General features: G+C 33.1%; 2 protein-coding genes across 3 annotated transcripts in view; both read left to right on the top strand.

Annotated features, from left to right (window-relative positions):
• The first annotated feature begins 753 nt into the window (after positions 1-753).
• LOC108909545 (delta(24)-sterol reductase) lies at positions 754-11,290 on the top strand. Its single transcript, XM_018713924.2, has 6 exons — positions 754-1,095; positions 1,181-1,336; positions 4,851-5,339; positions 6,560-6,703; positions 6,908-7,284; positions 10,946-11,290. Exons 1-6 carry the CDS (start codon positions 907-909, stop codon positions 11,097-11,099), a joined length of 1,509 nt encoding a protein of 502 aa, XP_018569440.1. The 5' UTR covers positions 754-906; the 3' UTR covers positions 11,100-11,290.
• Positions 11,291-15,918: 4,628 nt separating this feature from the next.
• Positions 15,919-19,743, top strand: part of LOC108908962 — a 28,327-nt gene continuing 24,502 nt past the window's right edge. For both annotated transcript variants that reach the window (XM_018713176.1, XM_018713169.1), the window contains exon 1: positions 15,919-16,214. In XM_018713176.1, the coding sequence (XP_018568692.1) occupies positions 16,154-16,214 (61 nt within the window). In that variant the 5' untranslated portion in view covers positions 15,919-16,153. The remainder of the gene's footprint in view (positions 16,215-19,743) is intronic.

The following is a 19,743-nucleotide window of genomic DNA, read 5'->3' as shown; positions in this document are numbered from 1 at the left end:
CAAAGCAATTGAACAGCTCAAATTAAAGGGGATCAAAAGAGCTGACAAGTGGGATTGCCAAAAAAAAAATGTTGAAGCGCGTGGCCCTTTCGAAAGGGAAGCAAAATTGTGAAATTTTTTCCGATGGATTTCTTATTTCTTAAAATTGGTTAACGACACAAAATTTTGATTTTTCAAATCATGAAACTAGAAGCAAAGTTCAATTTGCTTTTTTATTGCTTTACGACCATTTTTCAAAATAAAGTTTGATAATTTCCAATAAATTGGTTGCTTTCACTGAAGTCAAAAGTTCATCAGTTTGTAAGTTTGGTTTCCCTGTACACCATGTAGCTTATTATTTTACATTTAAAAGCGGTATTAATAGTGGTTTTAAGTCTTTCACACTGATATTCAGAGTGCAATTGTTCTACCGTGGCATATTTTAACTAGGAAAATTTGACCTGCCCTTGTCGGCCTAGCCAGAGCCTAGCCCGAGAACAACAAGAGCGGTCAAAGATCCCCAATTACCCTCATTAAATTTAAATTTTTTTATTTTTTCCCGTAGATGGCAAAATACGCGATAAATAAAGAAAAAAACTAGAACACGAACATCAAAGACTATCTTATTAATACAGTTTATTAGAAATATTCCTGTATTGTTTTATTTTATGAGCTACATTCTACAGTAAAAATAGGTAAACAGTTCTATATTAGACTTGCGTCAGTTGCACGTAACCTAACAAACAAAATATAACAAATTCTACGTTGTACAGTACCTACCACGAGAAAATTGATTTAATTGAACAATTGAGCTTAAATAGGTACGTCGCTGGTTCGTATATTTAGATAATGATTTATAAAGTAACCAGTTATACGGAAAATCGTCAAACTGTCGTGTCGAATAATAAATAAAACATAAATACAGCGATGGCTTACAAATCGGAGAGCCTCGTGGAATACGTACTGATACACTACAGATGGGTGTTTGTGTGTTTGTTTTTACTACCGGCGTCGTTTTTCTTCGATATATGGATGTACGTCAGGAATTGGCTGGTGTTCAAATTTAGCAGTGCCCCAAAGAAACACGGCAGCAAAGTGTTGTTTGTGCAAAGACAGGTAGGCGCATTATCGATAATAATTATGGTGTTCCAAAATAGATTTTATTTTATTTCGTAAGTAAACAATCTCTGTGTACTTTCAGATACAGGAGTGGAACAAAGATGGTCAAAAAAAGCAAATTTGCACTGCTCGACCAGGCTGGCAAACCATCAGTTTTCGAAGACCAATTTATAAAAACAATATGTACAAAGTCGAAGTAAATCTGGTCGACATTTTGGAGGTGAACGCTAAAAAGAAGGTATAAAATTAAACCGTCATGTTTTCCTTTAATTTATATTATTATTGACGGAATTTTCTATATCGGTCTCAAAACTACGTCATATATGCACCCAAAATAGCTGTGTAGGTATCTTTTTTTACTGATTTAAATAAAATGAAAAGTTATGTAATTAATTTAATTATTTGTCACCGCATATAAGGAGAAAAAAATTGACGTGCCGTTTCTATCGCAAACTGTACCTATATTAAAGTAAAACTATACTCACGGTACTTTTGTAGTGCATGGTGTTTCAAAAACATGTCCATCGCTTGTAGGAAGAATCCTTACCTAAAACAAAAAGCTCCAATCAACACGACTATAATTCGCGATAGAGACATTATTTTTTTTAACATCCATCCGCACATAGCAGACAAACGAAAAACGACAGTAAAAATCTGTTTGGATGGCGTTTTTTTCAAAATTTGTAAAATAAAAAAAATGACTTCATCAACTTTTTTTCCAGGAACATACCCATTTGTTACGATTACTAAAATTATATATTTTTTATGAACATTTTTTGTGCAGAAATTTTTTCTCTATCTATTCTCCTTAAAAAGTTACAATAACAAACATTACACAAAAATGTATCCTATTGTATTAGTAGTCATGATTTAATCAACATTGCTGTGAAAACAATGGCTAAAACTACCGTCACAAGTCTTTTTACATAATATTAGTTTCTGTCAAACGCTATTTCTTGCTTGATAAACAAACTAGTACCTAAGTGGTTGATAAAAATTAAAAAATGTTCATAAACAAGGAAAAAGGTGACATGATTTTAATTTATGGTAAATGTCAAAAAAATGCCAGAAGAGCTGCTAACTATCATGGGAGATATCTAGAGCTTCAAGCTGTTTAGGCCAGGAAATATAGAGTTGGACCGTCAAAGTTGACGGCCTATTGTTAAACAAATTAGGTTGGTAGCGGCAAAAAAAAATACTGTCATAACTGGCAACCCGAGCACTTTCCCAGATAAAAATGTTTTATTTGTGGAAGTATGTTAAGTGCATAAGAAATACTGTCAAAAGCAGTGCCTGATTTACCTACAGGCTGGTGTAGGCTGCAGCCTACAGGCCTCCACCATGTTAACAAATTTTTTTTTATGAAAACTATTTTTTTTTAAGATTTTTTTAAGACCTCCCCATCATGAACAAGAAATAAAAATTATTCTGAAAAATATAATTTTTTATTCTTAAAACTTGAATAGGCCCTCACCAATTTTCAGCCCACAGGCTATTCCACTATAAATCAGGCACTGGTCAAAAGTCAGTGCGTCAGTGGGTCGCTTGATTTTCGGCGAGCCGTGGCGCGGTGGAAGGGTGGGGGAAGCGAACGACAGCGAGTCCGAAGAAAATGACGATAATATTCATAGTCCCACCGTTAAAATAGCGAAATTCGCTTGAAAATAATATGTTTGACAGTCTGTAACTCCTTTATTTTTCAAAACGAATCTTGACGATTTTTTTTTAACTTAAAGCTCTTTTCATAAGCTTTCCGAATATGTAATAATATATAACTATATCACGCGCGTGAGTCGGATATTTCTTTTTGCAACTAAGGCTAAAAAATAAAAAAAATTCCAGGTTGCTTTGAAATTAAAAGAAAATGATAGATTTCAATGTATTATTATAAAATCTACCATGAAAAAAAAACCAGTGCGATTGTGGAAGAAGTAATAATTAGTTAATTTGTTTATAAGGCCATAACTTGTAAACTATTCAATTTACCGATTCCAGATTTCGTGTGAGTTATTAGACAGTGACAAGGAATGAGAAGATGCGATGCCAAAACGTTCTGGTAATAATAACGCAGTTTATAAATGTTCAAAAGTCATAAATAAACTTCTTCTGTTTATAACTTTTGATCTAATCAATATTTTTTGACGCTCGAGGGCTAGTTTTGTAGGTCTTTTGAAGACGAAAAAAAAGTACTTTACTGTTTTCTCGTGGAAATGAACGGAAAAAAGTTATAAGCGAAAAACGTGAATTTACGTAAAAATTATACAATTAACCAGCCTGTAAACAATCTTCCCCCCATGTTTATGACTGTGGAAACTAATATGTTATTGTACATAATATTTAGCATCTATAGTGATAAATTCAGCTTGCCGAAACAAAAAGTCGCGAAATGGTCATTTCCCAGCTCTTTTTCCTGGCCTATTTGTATAATGTTTGTTACTGTTAACTTATTAAGGAGAAGAGATAGGGAAAACATTTTTGCATAAAAAATGTTCATAAAAAATAGATAAATTTAGTTATCATAAAAAATAAATATGTTCGGAAAAAAAAAGTTTATTCCGAATCTTGAAAAAAATGTTTTTCAAGTACAAAACGGACCTTAGTGCGTCCCGATTCACGCCATCTAAACAGATTTTTACTGTTGTTTTTCGTTTGCCAGTTATGGGCTCGAGACGCGAACTTTGGGACACCTTGTACATTTTGGGAACCGCTCTCCACATGGAAGGTAATCATTTCCGAGTTTGCTAAGTCATGTGTCAAGGAAATTATTTAGAAGTTTTTATTCTGCGGATAAATAATTCTAACACCAAAGCAATACGACGGATTCTACATAGTTTAAAAAATAACAACTGGTAATTAAAATTAAATCTTGCACTAACCTTAACCCAACTTTTAATTTCAAGTACATACAGAATTCCCTAAACCATAAACGAATGAGAAATTACTTTTAGAAAATTAATCATCATATTCATCATCATAAATTTTAGAATTACACTCAATTATTGAAAAATCATTATTTAAAAAATGAGTTACTACAAAACATGCTTAATCAGCATCTTAAGCTAAAGTTGTCATAATCTCCCCATTCACATACACACAACAAGTAAGTATTTCACTAGTTTTCATAGTACATATGCATTTAATTACAGCACATTAAAGATGCAAAACAAATTTTCTTGTGGCTAAAGCAGTTCTTTTTCTAATGCGGCAAAATACCTAAAAAAAGAGATGTCAGCGGTTCTCAACAAGTTTTCTGTTAAAAACTCATGCATATTTATTTTAAATTTCTAATGTTTTGGAAAAAAAAAACTGTTATTTACATTTACATAATTAACTGTACCGCTGTTTAAAATAAATGTACGCTTTTAAAATTCTCTTTTTATTGTGCATATTTTTAATTATCCAATAGTTCTTGGCAAAACATGACACCATTGTGATGCAGCAACCACCCTATTCTCCGGACATGATCCCTGTGACTTTTCCTATTTCCCAAACTCAAAAGGATACTTAAAGGACAACGTTTTTTTAACAATAGATGAGGTAAAAGCAAAATCGCAAACCGTGTTCAAGACAACATCTAAAGAGGCGCTCCACCAGTGTTTCTCAAACTGAAAATTACGTTGGCATAAACAGGGGGACTAAAAATTGAAGATTAAATAAATACTTTTTGATATAACTAACAATTCCCGTTACTGTTTTATCAAACCTCGTACGAAGATATTTTGACTTTAAATATAATCCTTCTTCCTCCACAGCTCGTCAAGGCGGAACCTCTGGTAACTATGGGACAACTCACAGCAACTCTTAACCCCTTAGGCTGGACGATTCCAGTACTGCCCGAAATGGACGATCTTACATTAGGAGGACTGATCATGGGAACAGGAATCGAATCCTCCTCCCACATATACGGTCTATTCCAACACATCTGCTTATCCTACGAACTGGTTCTGTGTGATGGAAGCGTTGTTAGGTGCTCTCCGGAAGACAATCCCGATCTGTTTTACTCGGTTCCTTGGTCTTACGGGACGTTAGGAATACTGACAGCTGTGGAGATTAAGATGATTCCAGCTAGGAAATATGTCAAGTTAAAGTATGAGGCAGTGAAAGGTTTAGGTAACATCGCCAAGAGATTCGAGGAGGTTAGTAAGGACACCAGGAATGAATTTGTGGAAGGCATAGCGTTCAATGAAGATGAAGCTGTGATTATGACAGGGGTACAGACGGACCAACGTGAAGAAGATAAGGTAACTGTAGCTTTAATTACATTGTGTAAGGGGTGTTAGTATAGGATCCACCCCCCCATACCCTCCTTACCCCTCCCCTCCCGCGCTAGCCTAAGGGCCACCTTAGCAAAGCGCATCCCAGGCTGCATAGTCGCACTACCCTACCCAACCATACCACACATAAACATGACACTACCCCCGGGGTTTACACGGACGAGCCGGCGAAGGAAGAAGAGCGCCAGAAGAAAGGGCCCTAGCCGGCGGGGCCCAGCCAGGACAAAAGGAGGTCCCACAAAGCGCCTACACCGGCCGCATTTGCGGTCGGGGTAGACGACGGATGGGGCCCATCTACGAAGGCTGTCCAGGCTTGCACGAGATGAGGCAGGATAAAGAGGGATAATCCCCCTCGATCCCAAATCATTGAGGCCAATTTCTAGCCATGGAATAATGGCGAGTATAGGATCCAACATGACCCATTAACGCTCAAAATCGGATTTTGATGGGGGTACCTTTGAACTATGGCACCATTACACTCAGGCGGAATCAAATGAAACCTACTACGTTTCATGTTTTTCGGGATGCTTTTTCAGTTGGTGCCCATAAAATTTGAAAAACAATCATTCAGACCAAGAAAAGTTGAAAAACACCGCAATTTTTTCATATTTTCAATTTTTATACCATATTTTGAAGGAATTATCGCTAAAGTACGTGTCTAAAACCAATGGGAAAGTGCATAAAATCTCATTCGGAAAATAGCATCAGATTTTAACAAGGGTTTGCTCGAAAAAGACGGATTTTCTCATAAAGTCAAAGAGGTGTAAAAGGTCTTAAAATTGGTCAAAGAACACATTGGAATTTTCCCAGAGTTGTTTGGGCCATTTTTCAAATTTTCGGCAAATTTTGACAAAATTCATAGTCTCAGAAAAAACGGTGAAAATTCCTGAACCCATTTCGATTCTGAATACTTTTATTACTTTCAACTCTCGAATGCTGTCCAAAATTTGGTTAAAAATTGCCAAAATTCGAAAATTTCAGACATAGTGATGAAATTCCAGTAAACAACATCAGGGAAAATTGTAACCTTTCCTATTTTAGATTCTGGATATTCTCAGATTTGAAATGAATTATTACGGTTAATATCAAAGTTTTCACCACATATTTAAGGGTTTAAGTGTATACAGAAAACGTAAAAACAGGTTATAAATTATTAAATGTTACTGAATGAGACCATTGCATTTCAGATCAACTCTATAGGTCGCTGGTACAAGCCCTGGTTCTTCCGGCACGTTGAGAGTTTTTTAAAGGGCAACAAAAATACTACAGAATACATACCTTTAAGGGACTACTACCACCGTCACACCAGATCAATATTTTGGGAGATTCAGGTAAGCTCGTTTAACTTGCCCTTCTAATTTACCTGTCCATAAAAGACTTCCGGTCTTCGCTGTGCGGATATCTTTGTAGGTAATTTAAATTCTCAGTAACCGTTATCTTAATAAAGGTCATAAATAACGTAGGAGTCATGCCATTTGACTAATCTTGTTAAGTAAACACGTTATTCTAGCTTCTAAACTTTCTATTTATTCTAGGATATTATACCTTTCGGGAACAACATTTTGTTCAGGATATTCCTGGGGTGGCTGGTTCCGCCTAAAGTGTCACTCTTAAAGCTCACCCAGAATGAGGCAATAAAGAAACTGTACGAAAACAATCACGTCATTCAGGACATGTTGGTCCCCATAGAAACACTTGCAGACAGTGTGAAATTATTCAGAGAGAATTTCAATGTCTTTCCTTTATGGCTTTGTCCTTTCGTCCTTCCTGCGAACGCTGGTATGGTACATCCGAAAGGGAACGGCGAAAAGCTGTACCTAGACATCGGCATGTACGGAGTACCGAAAGTCAACAATTTCCATCCCGAGAGGAGTACCAGGAAAGTGGAGAAATACGTCGCTGATGTCAACGGGTAAATTTTACTATAAGCTTCCTTACAGGCAATCAAAATTAAGTTATCCACACATATACGACTCTGGTTAATCAAGATTTCGTTAAAAGTAAGTTGTACAATTAATTTAACATTCCATTTTATGCCATATGGCAAGTTGAAGATTTTTTTTAGTAGCGGCATTGAAAACTTTTGATTTATTTTAAATTACATCTAATAAAATGTATTAAATTCTTTACTTTTCCTCTAAATATGGCAATACAATACAACATTTTATTATTATTTGCTTCATAAAAACCTTTAATAACTAATAAATGTGGAGTATGCCATTGTATTCATAATACAGTAAGATAAATGTAACATAAAATGATGTTAATTACTCAGAGTATTGTACGAGGGTGGATCAAATATAAACGAGACTTCTCTGAAGCTGAGCGGCATTGCCCTATGGTAGGGAGACCCTGATACGACGTTGGTAGGACTGTAGGGGAGTGGTATCTACTTCGAGCCTTTCACCGAGTCAGTAGGGCAGCGTCCAACAAAATAAGCGAGAAGGATGTCTATCCGTTCATTGCGCAACGCACCATTATTGGGGGAAATAAAATTTATTAGAGCCAATTAAATCATTTGTTAGTATTTGGTGGATTAAGATGTTCTTTTAAGTTAATAAAATGATAATACAACAGTTAAAATTAATTAAAATACTTGCATGAATACCTCATACAGTAATGGCTGATGACGTTCTTCTCTGCATGTTCCGTTGATGGTTTCCTAATTTTAAGGAATAAATATATTTATTTGCAGCAAGTATTTGTGTTTGGAATTACATCATCGTTATAGTCGTTATAATATCAGTTGGAACCGTATAAAAACATTTAACTCATAAACTCTACGGAATCCATAGGCGTCCAGAAAAATTTTGTCCTGTCTCGTTTAGATATACTATATTCCGAGCTATATTCCTATTTAGTTGACGATATTCTCGAATTTTTTGTAAATAATCTTCCCGAAGTGCAACTATACGTCGTGATTCCATAAATACCATACGATTGTCAAGTTTTTTATGTTTAAAACCGCATTGTAATAAAACATGTCGTAAAGTATCTAAAGTAGGAACTTTATTTTCTTTATACATATAAATTGTGCGCCGTATTACATCTCTGGTAAAATCGTCAATATTCTTTAATTGTGTATTTTTCGTTTCTTCTTTGTACCGTGATTAATAACGTCTCCTTCTTTACTTACGCGATAAATTGTCGTTTTTGATATCTTAGTTAATTCGTTAATCCGTTTCCTAATTTCACTATTTTCTCTTTTCAAACATATAATTCATATACAGGGTGATTCAGAACTTATCAAAAAAAAAAAATCTGGATGTCCAGGGGACTCTTATAAATACAATTTTGTAAAGAAAAAATCAAAAAGGGCAATTCGAAATGTCCAAATTTCATTTAATTTCCTCGAGTAGAAATCTAGATTTTTTGAAAAAACATATTTTATTTTAAAACTTCGACATCCTGTACCTAATGAACGAAGCGAAATCTGACCCATGTTGATATGAAAAATAATCTTGTTTTTAGTTTAGGAATCTGCCCCCGAGCGTTTGACCATGTTTTCTGAAACACCCTGTATAAATTCTATAATTCTATTAGTTTGTCATTTGGAATTTAGAACTTTTTAAATATTTCCGATATTGTCAGAATATCGCGATATTTAACGTCATGACAGAGAAGTCATTTTTTTGGCACATGTCCAAAATACAATGTGATTCACTATATTTTGATCCCCTCCCATTAATTGTTTTGTTTTTAGAATTATAAAAAAATGTGAAATACAGAAGAAAATTTTTTGAAAATGATGGAAAAACAAATGAAGTCCAAACAAAATGGCCGCGGATGTTAGCTTTGTTAATTTGAATGGAACACCCTGTATATTTTTAAATATTTGGATAGAACGTTTTCTGTCGAGCATAGTCATATAGGGTTTGTAGGGTTCATCTCTAACAATAAGTGAGATACCATTAAAAAATGAAATGAAGGTTTTTTATTAAGAAAATAAGATATCTTGTAATTGTTAGACTTCTTTGAAGCATTTCTGTCTTTTTTCCAATTACGTAAAGATTTACAGATTTAGTTGTAATATATTTTGACATATCGGACATTGATATGGTCCAAAATGCATATATGTCATGATAATATTGTTATTGTTTAATGGCTTGTATTATTATTTAATTAAAATGGGTTACACAGATGTAGAAAATTGAAATATTATAGGAATTAAAATAGAGTAAAGATCTTCTCAATACTCTATTTTAATTCCTAATAATATTTCAATAACAATACGTTACCATGACATTACCTGTCACTGTCACGGCCCACCATATAACATTGTCCATGAGTAATTAGGCCTCTCACGGCCTAATCAGTGAGATTTAGTTAGAATACCTATACGCATTTTGGACCATATCAATGTCCGATATGTCAACACATATTACAACTACTTGTAAATCTGTAAATCCTTACGTAATTTGAAAAAGGCAGAAGTGCCTGAAAGATGTCTAACAATTACAAGATAGGTACCTTCTTTTCTTAATAAAAAAACCATCTTTTCTTTTTTTAATAGTATCTCGCTTATTGTTAGAGATGGACCCAACAATCCCTATACAGGGTCGGAAAGTCCCCATGGTTCATCGGCTGTTACGTGAGAGCGATAAAGTAAGTCATAGAAATCCGTGCGATAGAGAAAGATGGCTATAATGAAGGCGTCTAATAGTCACCGCCCATTTCGCCCTTCCACAAATAAGAAGTGGATCTTATTTGTGGAAGGGCGAAATGGGCGGTGACTATTAGACGCCTTCATTATAGCCATCTTTCTCTATCGCACGGATTTCTATGACTTACTTTATCGCTCTCACATAACGGCCGATGAACCATGGGGACTTTCCGACCCTGTACTATATGACTATGCTCGACAGAGAACGTTCTATGTAAAAATATATAGGGCGTTCCATTTAAATTAACAAAGTTAACATCCTCAGCATTTTGTTTGGACCTCATTTGTTTTTCAAAAATCATTTTCGAAAAATTCATAAAAAATCGTGCAACTTTTGTATTTTACATTTTTTTGTAACTTTTATAACAAAAAAGTTAAATAGGTGGTCAAAATATAGTGAATCATCCTGTACATAAAGTTGAAAATCGATCTAGTAAAAATATTGGGAAATTCTTCATGACAATGTGCACTATATGGGGTTGCCTATTATTTGGCGTATGTCACGTCACTACTAAAAATGTCTATTCCGATCCTGAAATATCAGTGACAATGAATGTTATATTAAGATCTGAGACCTTTGCTGACCTGAAAAAATATTCGTACGTCACTGCAAGGAACTTTTTATAAACACATTTTAAAAGACGGTTATCAGTCCCAAAAACGATAATTCGATTCATTCATTTCGTTAGTGATACTTGTGAAACACTTAAAATTGTAACATTCGTTGATAACCGTGTCTACTTGGCCCTCAAGTGTATCTCATCTCTAAAGTGTATGACCCCCATTTTTATCTCATCTGGCATTTTTATATATGATAAAACGTGTCTACTTAATATTAATGCTCGGTAACATTACCATTCCATATAAGTGGTATGAAAGCTGAATAACAATTGAACGGTATTGTTCCCAGGTTTCAAATGCTCTACGCTGATACGTACATGACAAGAGAGGAATTTAGAAGAATGTTCGACCATTCCCTGTATGACAAGCTGAGGAACGAGATGAAATGTGTTAAAGCGTTTCCTGAAGTTTACGATAAAGTATCAAGACAAGCGAGGTGTTGAAAACAAATTGTATGCCCTTAGAACAATGTTTACGCATTTGTGTCGAATCATATCTACAAACTTTTCGTTACATGTTTTCAAATGAATTTGTACTGGAAGTAATGTATTTTCAAATACGTGTTTTATTTAATAAAATGAGTTGCACATAATCCATTAAAATAATATTTAAATGCAATTAACAAATCATTTTTTTAAATTGTATTATTTGCCCTGTTACCAAAGTTAAATTCATTTAGCTCTTCATTAATTCAAAAATATAAACTATGCACATACGGTTGAACGATTTCTGGGCCAAAGCCCTGGAGATTTTATAAATAAGCTCAATGAAATCCAACTAGATCTAGATGATATCCTATTTGACATTGTTCACAAAGGGACCAACCGAAGAACTTCATCAAAGGCTCACCCCTTTGGATGGATCCGTTTTATGAACAAGTAAAAGGAGTAACTATGCTTTCATCCTTATCCCCATCCCTGGCAAAAGTCTACACAAAAGTCTTGGAGAACTCTCTGGTGTCAGTAATTCTAAAACTAATTGATTCAAATTTGTTGACCTCGTGGATTGGAAGAAAACGATATCCCAATAAATAAAACTGAACAAAAATTTGAAAGCATTGGACATGACCAGTCCCAGAGACCACTACGGAACGTCCTTAGGGGTTCTGACAAAGGATCCGCCCTCACAGGACCTAGCTCGAGAACAACAAGGGCAGGTTAAAGATTTCTACCCAAGATTAAGGAAATGGAGTGTAAGTCTATAACTGGTGGCAAGATAAGAACCAAATTAAGTAGCACTGGTTTATTTGCACTCCTAAATTTATTCAAAGGGGCCCATGTTCTCCAAAAATAAAGATTAAAGCAGCAATATTCATTTGAAGCGTTCTTTAGAATGTAAGATTTAGTATCAAATTACAGGAACTAAATAATCACAAACAAAATATTTGTATGCTCTGAGTAAGCTTTTACGGAATTCCTTCTGCTTCAGGTAGATTTTTTTAGTGAATCATTTTCCGGTCTGGAACTGAATCAGTTGTACCAAAAGATGTACGTTTGACCTAGCTATTTACTAAGTGAAACGTACTACGGCAACGCAAGGGGTCCTATTGTACACTGGAATTCCTTGGTGTATTGTTAGCGTATTTTAAAAGTAATAGCTCTTGGTCGTAAACAGTGAAGGGGAGCTGGGAAATTAAATGGTTCACGTTGCGGCCTAAGAAATGTATAGGCAAACGTGTGGATTTGAGCATGCGTCTACGGTAAGCGAGCTTTACATTAGTATTTACCTGAGAAGTGGAGATGATTTGCTTTTATAGCGAATGGCATAGGCGTGCTCGAACCGCACGAATTTAAATAAAAATTATTTTAAGCTAAATTAATTACTGGCCTATATGTATACCTCTTGAGACTGTTTCATAAATAAATACGGTTAAAAACAGACACGTATACAGGGAAGACTGGATCACTAAAACTATATCAATTCATATACCACTGGTTAAAAGTGAAATTTTGAAAGAGAATTATTGATATTTAATGCGTTTAAAACTTCCACACTTCCTGGTTTAAAAGTGCTGTTAAAGTAAATATTTAGCCGCATAGAGTAAAGTGCATCTTTTACTACCTCGTGATTAAAAGATGCATTATTAAAGTGCTATTTTAATATTTAGTTTCAAAAACAAATGCACTTTTACTTATTTATGTACTTCGTAGCCTGAAATTAAAATTATATTATATTTATCTAACATCTGCCATATTACATTAGTAAATATACATTAGAGGTTAAAACAGTAGTTTTAATCCATAAAGTGTAAGAAAATAATTTTACTTTAATAATTAAAAGATGCACTTTACTCCTTTTTGATGATTTTGAGCCTTAATATTCAATTTCAACGAGTAAAGTGTCACTTTTAACCAAGTGTAATATAACCAAGGGACTAAAGTGCATTTTTTAATCCGTTGGGATTAAAAGATGCATTTTTACCTATTTTTGCATTTTGTAGCCTGAAATTGCTGAAGTTATTAATTCAAATTATTTATACTTTATTTAACATCTGTCATATTACAATGGCAACCATTTGAATTATTGAAAAAATAAGTTTAATTCTTATACAATTAAAGGTGACACATTACCCCCCTAAAAGTAGAGACTAAAACAGTACTTTTAATCCGCAAAGTGCAAGAAAATCATTTTAAATAGCAATTAATTTTAATTATTTTAATAATTAAAAGATGCACTTTAGTTCTTCGTATATACATTATTTTGCACTGAGGATTAAAGTGCTATTTTAATATTTAGTTTCAACGAGTAAAGTGTCACTTTCAACTAAGTGTAATATATACCAAGGGACTAAAGTGCGTATTTTAATCCATCGGGATTAAAAAATGCACCTTTACCTATTTCTGCACTTTGTAGCCTGAAATTGCTAAAGTTATTAATTCAAATTACATATTTTGTATTTTATTTAACATCTGCCATATTACATTGACAACCATTTGAATTGCATTAGTAAATATACATTTGTTCACGTTAGAAAATAAAAAATAAGGTTAATTCTTATACAATTAAAAGTGACACATTACCCCCCTAGAAGTAGAGACTAAAACGGTACTTTTAATCGGCAAAGTGCAAGAAAATAATTTTAAATAGCAATTAATTTTTATTTTAATAATTAAAAGTTGCACTTTAGTCCTTGGTATATACATTATTTTGCACTGAGGATTAAAGTGCTATTTTAATATTTAGTTTCAACAAAGTGCCACTTTCAACTAAGTGTAATATATACCAAGGGACTAAAGTGCGTATTTTAATCCATCGGTATTAAAAGATGCACTTTTACCTATTTCTGCACTTTATAGGCTGAAATTGCTGAAGTTATTAATTCAAATTATTTTATGTTTTATTTAACATCTGCCATATTACATAGGCAACCATTTGAATTCCATTAGTAAATATACATATGTATATTTGTTCACGTTAGAAAATAAAAAATAAGTTTAATTCTTATACAATAATTAAAAGTGACACAATACCCCCTAAAAGTATAGACTAAAACAGTACTTTTAATCCGCAAAGTGCAAGAAAATTATTTTAAATAGCAAATAATTCTAATTATTTTAATAATTAAAAAATGCACTTTAGTCCTTGGTATATACATTATTTTGCACTGAGGATTAAAGAGCTATTTTAATATTTAGTTTCAAAAACAAATAAATGGTAATTTTATGTTTTATAACATTATATATTTAAATTTTTGTTCCAAGCATATATCGAATCAGTTTATACAATAATTGTAACTAATAATTAATTTAGACATTCCAGGATACGGAGTTTGAAAAATAACGTATACATGAAAGGACTGAAGCGCCTTTTTTAGTTTAAGTGAACAAACTCCTTGGGGATTAAAATATGCACTTTATCCCTAATGTCAGGTTCACATTGATGCGAACGGTGTTATCTAACTGCAATCGCTTATAATGGTTACTAATAACGTTTAATTAATACATTAACATTAATAATCTAATAACACTGTTCATTAATGATATTCAGATTTACACAACTGTTAAATTTTTTGTACCTTAACATACTTCTAGTTTTGAGAAGACTTTTCCTTACCTAACTGTATTTCGATTACACGTATATTAAAAGAAAGTTAATAACTAATTCAACTAATCAGAGCAGCAAGCTTTACAATTATATCTAACAATATTTTATGAAATTTGACAGTATTGCCACTATAATTACCGACCTACAACATATACATAACAGTATAAGTACTCTTAAACTTTTTATCATGCACATTAATAAAATATACCGCTGAAGATTTTTATATAATTTTAACCATTAATTTATCGCGTTTGGAATCAGAAATAAGAAAAATAAATGTAATCCCCACCTAAGGTCATATATAGGTTTGTTTCATTTTGAAGTAAATAAAATATTAACTGTTTATAGAGAAAAAGGTAGATTTGAAAATTTAATATGTCTATTTGTTCGTTGCAATCCGTCACACTTGAATGTAGTCATAAGTAGAGCTCCACATTTGCGTGCGAAGTCAGTGGCGTAACTAAAAAAATTAAATACAATTTAACTATATTAAAAATATCAAAATTTTTCATTTTGTTGTGAGTGCAAGATAGAACCTAGCGTATATCGGTATCATTAAAGTGGCTTCAAATATGTACACTATTAGTGAAAAGTGCAACATATTTTGCTTTGTACAACATTAGAAACATGCCTTAAATTATTATTCTTCCTATCTCTAGTTTCATCTACATTTTTTTACCACAAAATAATCGGAACTTTTTCATTACATAGATTAGATAAAAGGTATGCCATAAAAAAATACCCGGTACGGCAGCTGTAACCGTCGATTTCTTTTACGCACTTACACGGATAGAAACTTCAGCCCAACAAAATAGTACGACAGACATTTTAACCGTGAATCAAAAAACCTTCCATATTATGTTTCTTCTTCTTCGTTCATTTACTGACAAGAATAATGTCTTTGTATGTCGTTTAAGTCCAAAACCAGTATAAAAATGTAGAGTTTACGTTATACAATCTAAATAACCTTGAAGAGGATTTTTACAATCGGGAATATAATTTTTATTTTTTTTTTGTCATAACGTTCTGCTGCCTTGGTTGGTACCGCGCGTTGCCTTGCAAAACTCCGTGCGTCCCGTCTACCTTTTTAATATCGGGCAAAAATAATAACCCGTAAGGTAGCAATTTCCCCCAAGACTGAGTCACGCCTATGGCTGGTAGTGGATAATTCTTGAAACCACCAGCCAGAGAAGTTCATTCATAACTGGCGAGCCCGGAGCGCGGTTCATTCAGTTAATCGCAACCCAAAAGCACGAGTACTCTTGTACCACTCGCACCTGTGGTATTTCTCGCGCTAGCCGCATCTACCTGCATTCCAAGGGCCCAAATCACTGTCTTTGCGGCCTACACTGGCTGCACCTCAGTTAGGAAATTTAAGATATTTGTGTTCTCGGCCTCGACAATCCATGCAGTTTCATCAGTGCTCTTGCGGTACGCCAAGAAAACCATCGAAATGATCTCCAAGGAAGTGCTAGTGACCATTACCATTTTTCTGGTGGCTCTGATGAATCAGCGTAAGTGATTTTTTTATATATATAATACCTGCATTGTTCGAATCTGTTACGGTCTTATGAGGCGCATTCCTCACGTGTGTGTCAGAGGAGATTGTAGTAAGGACTAGGAAATGCTGATGAGATGACTGTTAAACAAACATGCTTTCTCGTATTTCCCGACTTGGTGTGGCATCCGCCAAAAAGTAAACAAACACTGGAAAAGTCAATACAACGTGCCTAAAAACGATTTTGTAGAAAATCACTTAACTTTAAATACTTACAAGGTTTCCAGACTACATTTTTGACTCCAGTAAAAAAAGTTTCTATAAAAGTTCCTTCAACAATTAATCTTTAGAAGCAGCAACTGAACATCCATATGCATATGCCTCTAGATGTAAGTTGTTTTTTAAATGCAACATTCCGCACATCTTTTACATTTTTTAAGTCTGGAAGTTTTTTTTGTTTCAAAAATATAAATATGTAAGATGCTTATTTGACGAGTTTTTTTTTTCTAGATAAGTCTTTATTTAAATCATATCGACATACATACGGAGGACAAAAGAGCTAAAAGCGTTACATTCTTAAGTGGTCAAGCCATACATTTTATTTGGCAAAATGCCCAAAAAAAACAAGAACTATATAAGTTCCTTGAACACCTCCTTAAGTAGCTGACAAAATGTAATATATATTCACTACACTTCAAGTTTGTTCTCTCATAATTTAAACGCAGTTTTAAGAATTCTATTTGAGACTTGGAAATCAGTTTTATAACTAATTGTTACCTATCACCTTTGTTTTTCATAGAACCATGATACTGGATACAATTCTGCGAATAAAGTATATTAAAAAAATTATACCCGCCTACTTATATATTTTGTATCTACTTGAAAACGTCGTTACTTTAAAGGTGCCTTTTCACACGAGCACTGCATGACTCATATCCAAAAATGTGCCTAGTTAAATGTTGTCCATCTCAAAACAGAACCGTATGATGTTTCGTAACCAAACGACTTTATATTATGTTAATTGTTTTTTTTTTTTTTTATTTTTATGGTTCTAGTGGGCGTAATATAGCCTCTAATGTCGCCTACAAATAAAAAAAAGTAACTAACCTCTGGAGCTATTTTTGGCAAACCCAAATATAGCCGTGGAATCGTTACAAATCCCAAAAAATATTTTTCTGGTGAAAATCTAGAACGGACATTTTTGTGTGGCGAAATTAAGTTTCTTCACCTTTAAAATGTATGCGACAAAAAGAGGTAAAATTCACAATGTTTTAATTATTCTGGTTTCTCGTATTTTAAGTTTGAAATTTGATGCATTGTTTCATCACGTGTTTCTCCACCTTGTAACAGGTAGAACAATACTGCTGATGAAGGCGTGTTAAAAAAATTCTTTAGAAAACGTGAAAGTAATATAAATGAATGTAAATAACATGGGATTTTACCGTCACCGAGCATTTGACACAAGCGCGAGCTAGGTAATGTTACACAGAAAAATACTTATATCAAATCAAGAGACAACATGCTAATTAAAAAAATGGACTAAAGTGTATATTGTATAAACAATGTATATCATGTTATGAAATGGTTCTATGCCTTCGCGATCAAAACAAGTTGCTGTGCAAACATGATTATTTCTATAAACATCAAGTTGGTGTTGTTTTTAATAAATATGCCCAATTAAATGTTATTAAATTTTATTTACGATAGGAAAATAACGATGAAATAACTTCTATTCCTCTATTTAAAAAAAGTTAACCAATTTATGTATGCAATAAACGTTTTCGATTTGCATATACATAGGTATATTATTTTTCAATAAATGAGTAACCTAGCAAAAATTCAAAGTAATTTACATTTTCCGTCACAACTATGCAAGCCACTAACAATTACGAACAGACGCAATTTTTCTTCATTCAAATCAATACGTGACCGATGTCTAAATGTTATAAACAATATTGTGTATACTTCACAGGATGTAATAATTCTATTTTGTTTTTTTTTTTAATAACCCGGTTAATACCTTAAAAAAAGTTATCCATAATTAAGTTATCCAATTAAAATCATAATTGTCATATCCTCTAAAACGTATTTCCATTTTTGGTATAGTCCAGCAAAAAAGAGTGACTGTAATTCATCATCAGATATAACAAGTTATATACAGTGTAAAACGTATAATTCATATTTTTTAACATACTTCCTATTTTTTTTATTTTAAGATGCAATATAATTGGACAATCATTTTATGGCTGAAATATATAAAATGGCCGGCCAAATTTAACCAAACTAAAGTGAAGATACATTTCAATTATTACGGATTGTTCTGTGTAAACAGGTCGAGACTTGTTTGAGGTTTAAAGTTCTGATTATCGCTGAATACCCAAAGCATATACTGCGTGGTTAGTTACACTATCAAATTAATTATTATTATTATTATTATAATCTCTCCTAAGGTCAGATATTAATAAAAATGGTTTGGATAAATAATAAGTGAAAACTTTTTTTAATTACAGTATTTCAGACATCGCGTTCACCCAGATCCTATCGGTTTTAAGAGCTCTTAATGACACGTTGTGGTTGACGCAACGTTTGTACAAATCGTTTGTACAGGGTGTCCCGTTTAAGGCGGACTCTTGTAGCCCTGACATATACATAAAAGTCGTATTAAATCAATTTCTCCACATTTTACTTTAAGCAAATCTAAGTTGTACCTTGATGTCTTCTAAAAAAAGTATGTTTGTGGCATCCTCGAAAATATTAACACTTCCGAAACTAAATACGTTAACAACATACGGTTTTTACCACTCGTTCAAGCATGAAAACAAAACTGTCTCTTGCATGATCTAATAGATTTCAGATAGAAAATAGTAATTATCAGAAAACAGAATATTGCAACCGAGATATTTTGAAACATAGCGAATGTTGCATTTTCGAAAATCTACTGAAACTTTCTTATTTTTAAGAATTATTGAAAACTAAAAACATTAGAAAAAAACAGTTACTACAGAAAAATCTTTTTTTTTTACACATTTTATTTTTAATGACTCGAAAGAATAAAAATAATGAGAATTGTTTTTTTACCAACCATTATTGGGCTTTTTCACTAAATATATTTGTGTGATGATTGAACTTTTTTCTCTAATAAAGAAGCTTTATAAACAAATAAAACCAGCAATTTCGTTGAGATTTCACAACTTTCTAAGCTGCCATTAATTGTTAAATAAATAAATTAAATTGTAAAATAACCTTTAAAATGAAATGTCGTGCGTCTCAATCCGTCCAATAGAACAAGAGATATTATAAAATTGGTGCGCGCGGAGACGGAAAATGTAAGATATTTGCACTAAATTTGCAATAACTTTGGTTAACTTTAACCAAAGTTATTCTTCTTTTAATTTTCAAAAAAATATATCTTCGTTATTTAATTTGTTAATAACAATTAAACTGGCCACTTTCAGGCTTTGCGACCAAGTTTTTTGGATTTAGGAGGTCAAAATACTTAAGAATAAGTTGTTTGCAGCCGTGGCACTCTGATTGACCACGGAACC

Source organism: Anoplophora glabripennis, unplaced genomic scaffold (assembly GCF_000390285.2).
Source record: "Anoplophora glabripennis isolate ALB-LARVAE unplaced genomic scaffold, Agla_2.0 scaffold9, whole genome shotgun sequence".
Taxonomy (NCBI): Eukaryota; Metazoa; Arthropoda; class Insecta; order Coleoptera; family Cerambycidae; genus Anoplophora; species Anoplophora glabripennis.
Note: the sequence above shows the minus strand (reverse complement) of the source record. Positions and strands in the feature narration are given on the sequence as shown.

Bases quoted from the DNA above. Each gene is read 5' to 3' on its own strand.
- LOC108909545 (XM_018713924.2), top strand. From the start codon at position 907: ATGGCTTACAAATCGGAGAGCCTCGTGGAATACGTACTGATACACTAC. The intron at 5,340-6,559 runs GTAACTGTAGCT...ATTGCATTTCAG, and splicing joins ACCAACGTGAAGAAGATAAG to ATCAACTCTATAGGTCGCTG. The intron at 6,704-6,907 runs GTAAGCTCGTTT...TATTTATTCTAG, and splicing joins CAATATTTTGGGAGATTCAG to GATATTATACCTTTCGGGAA.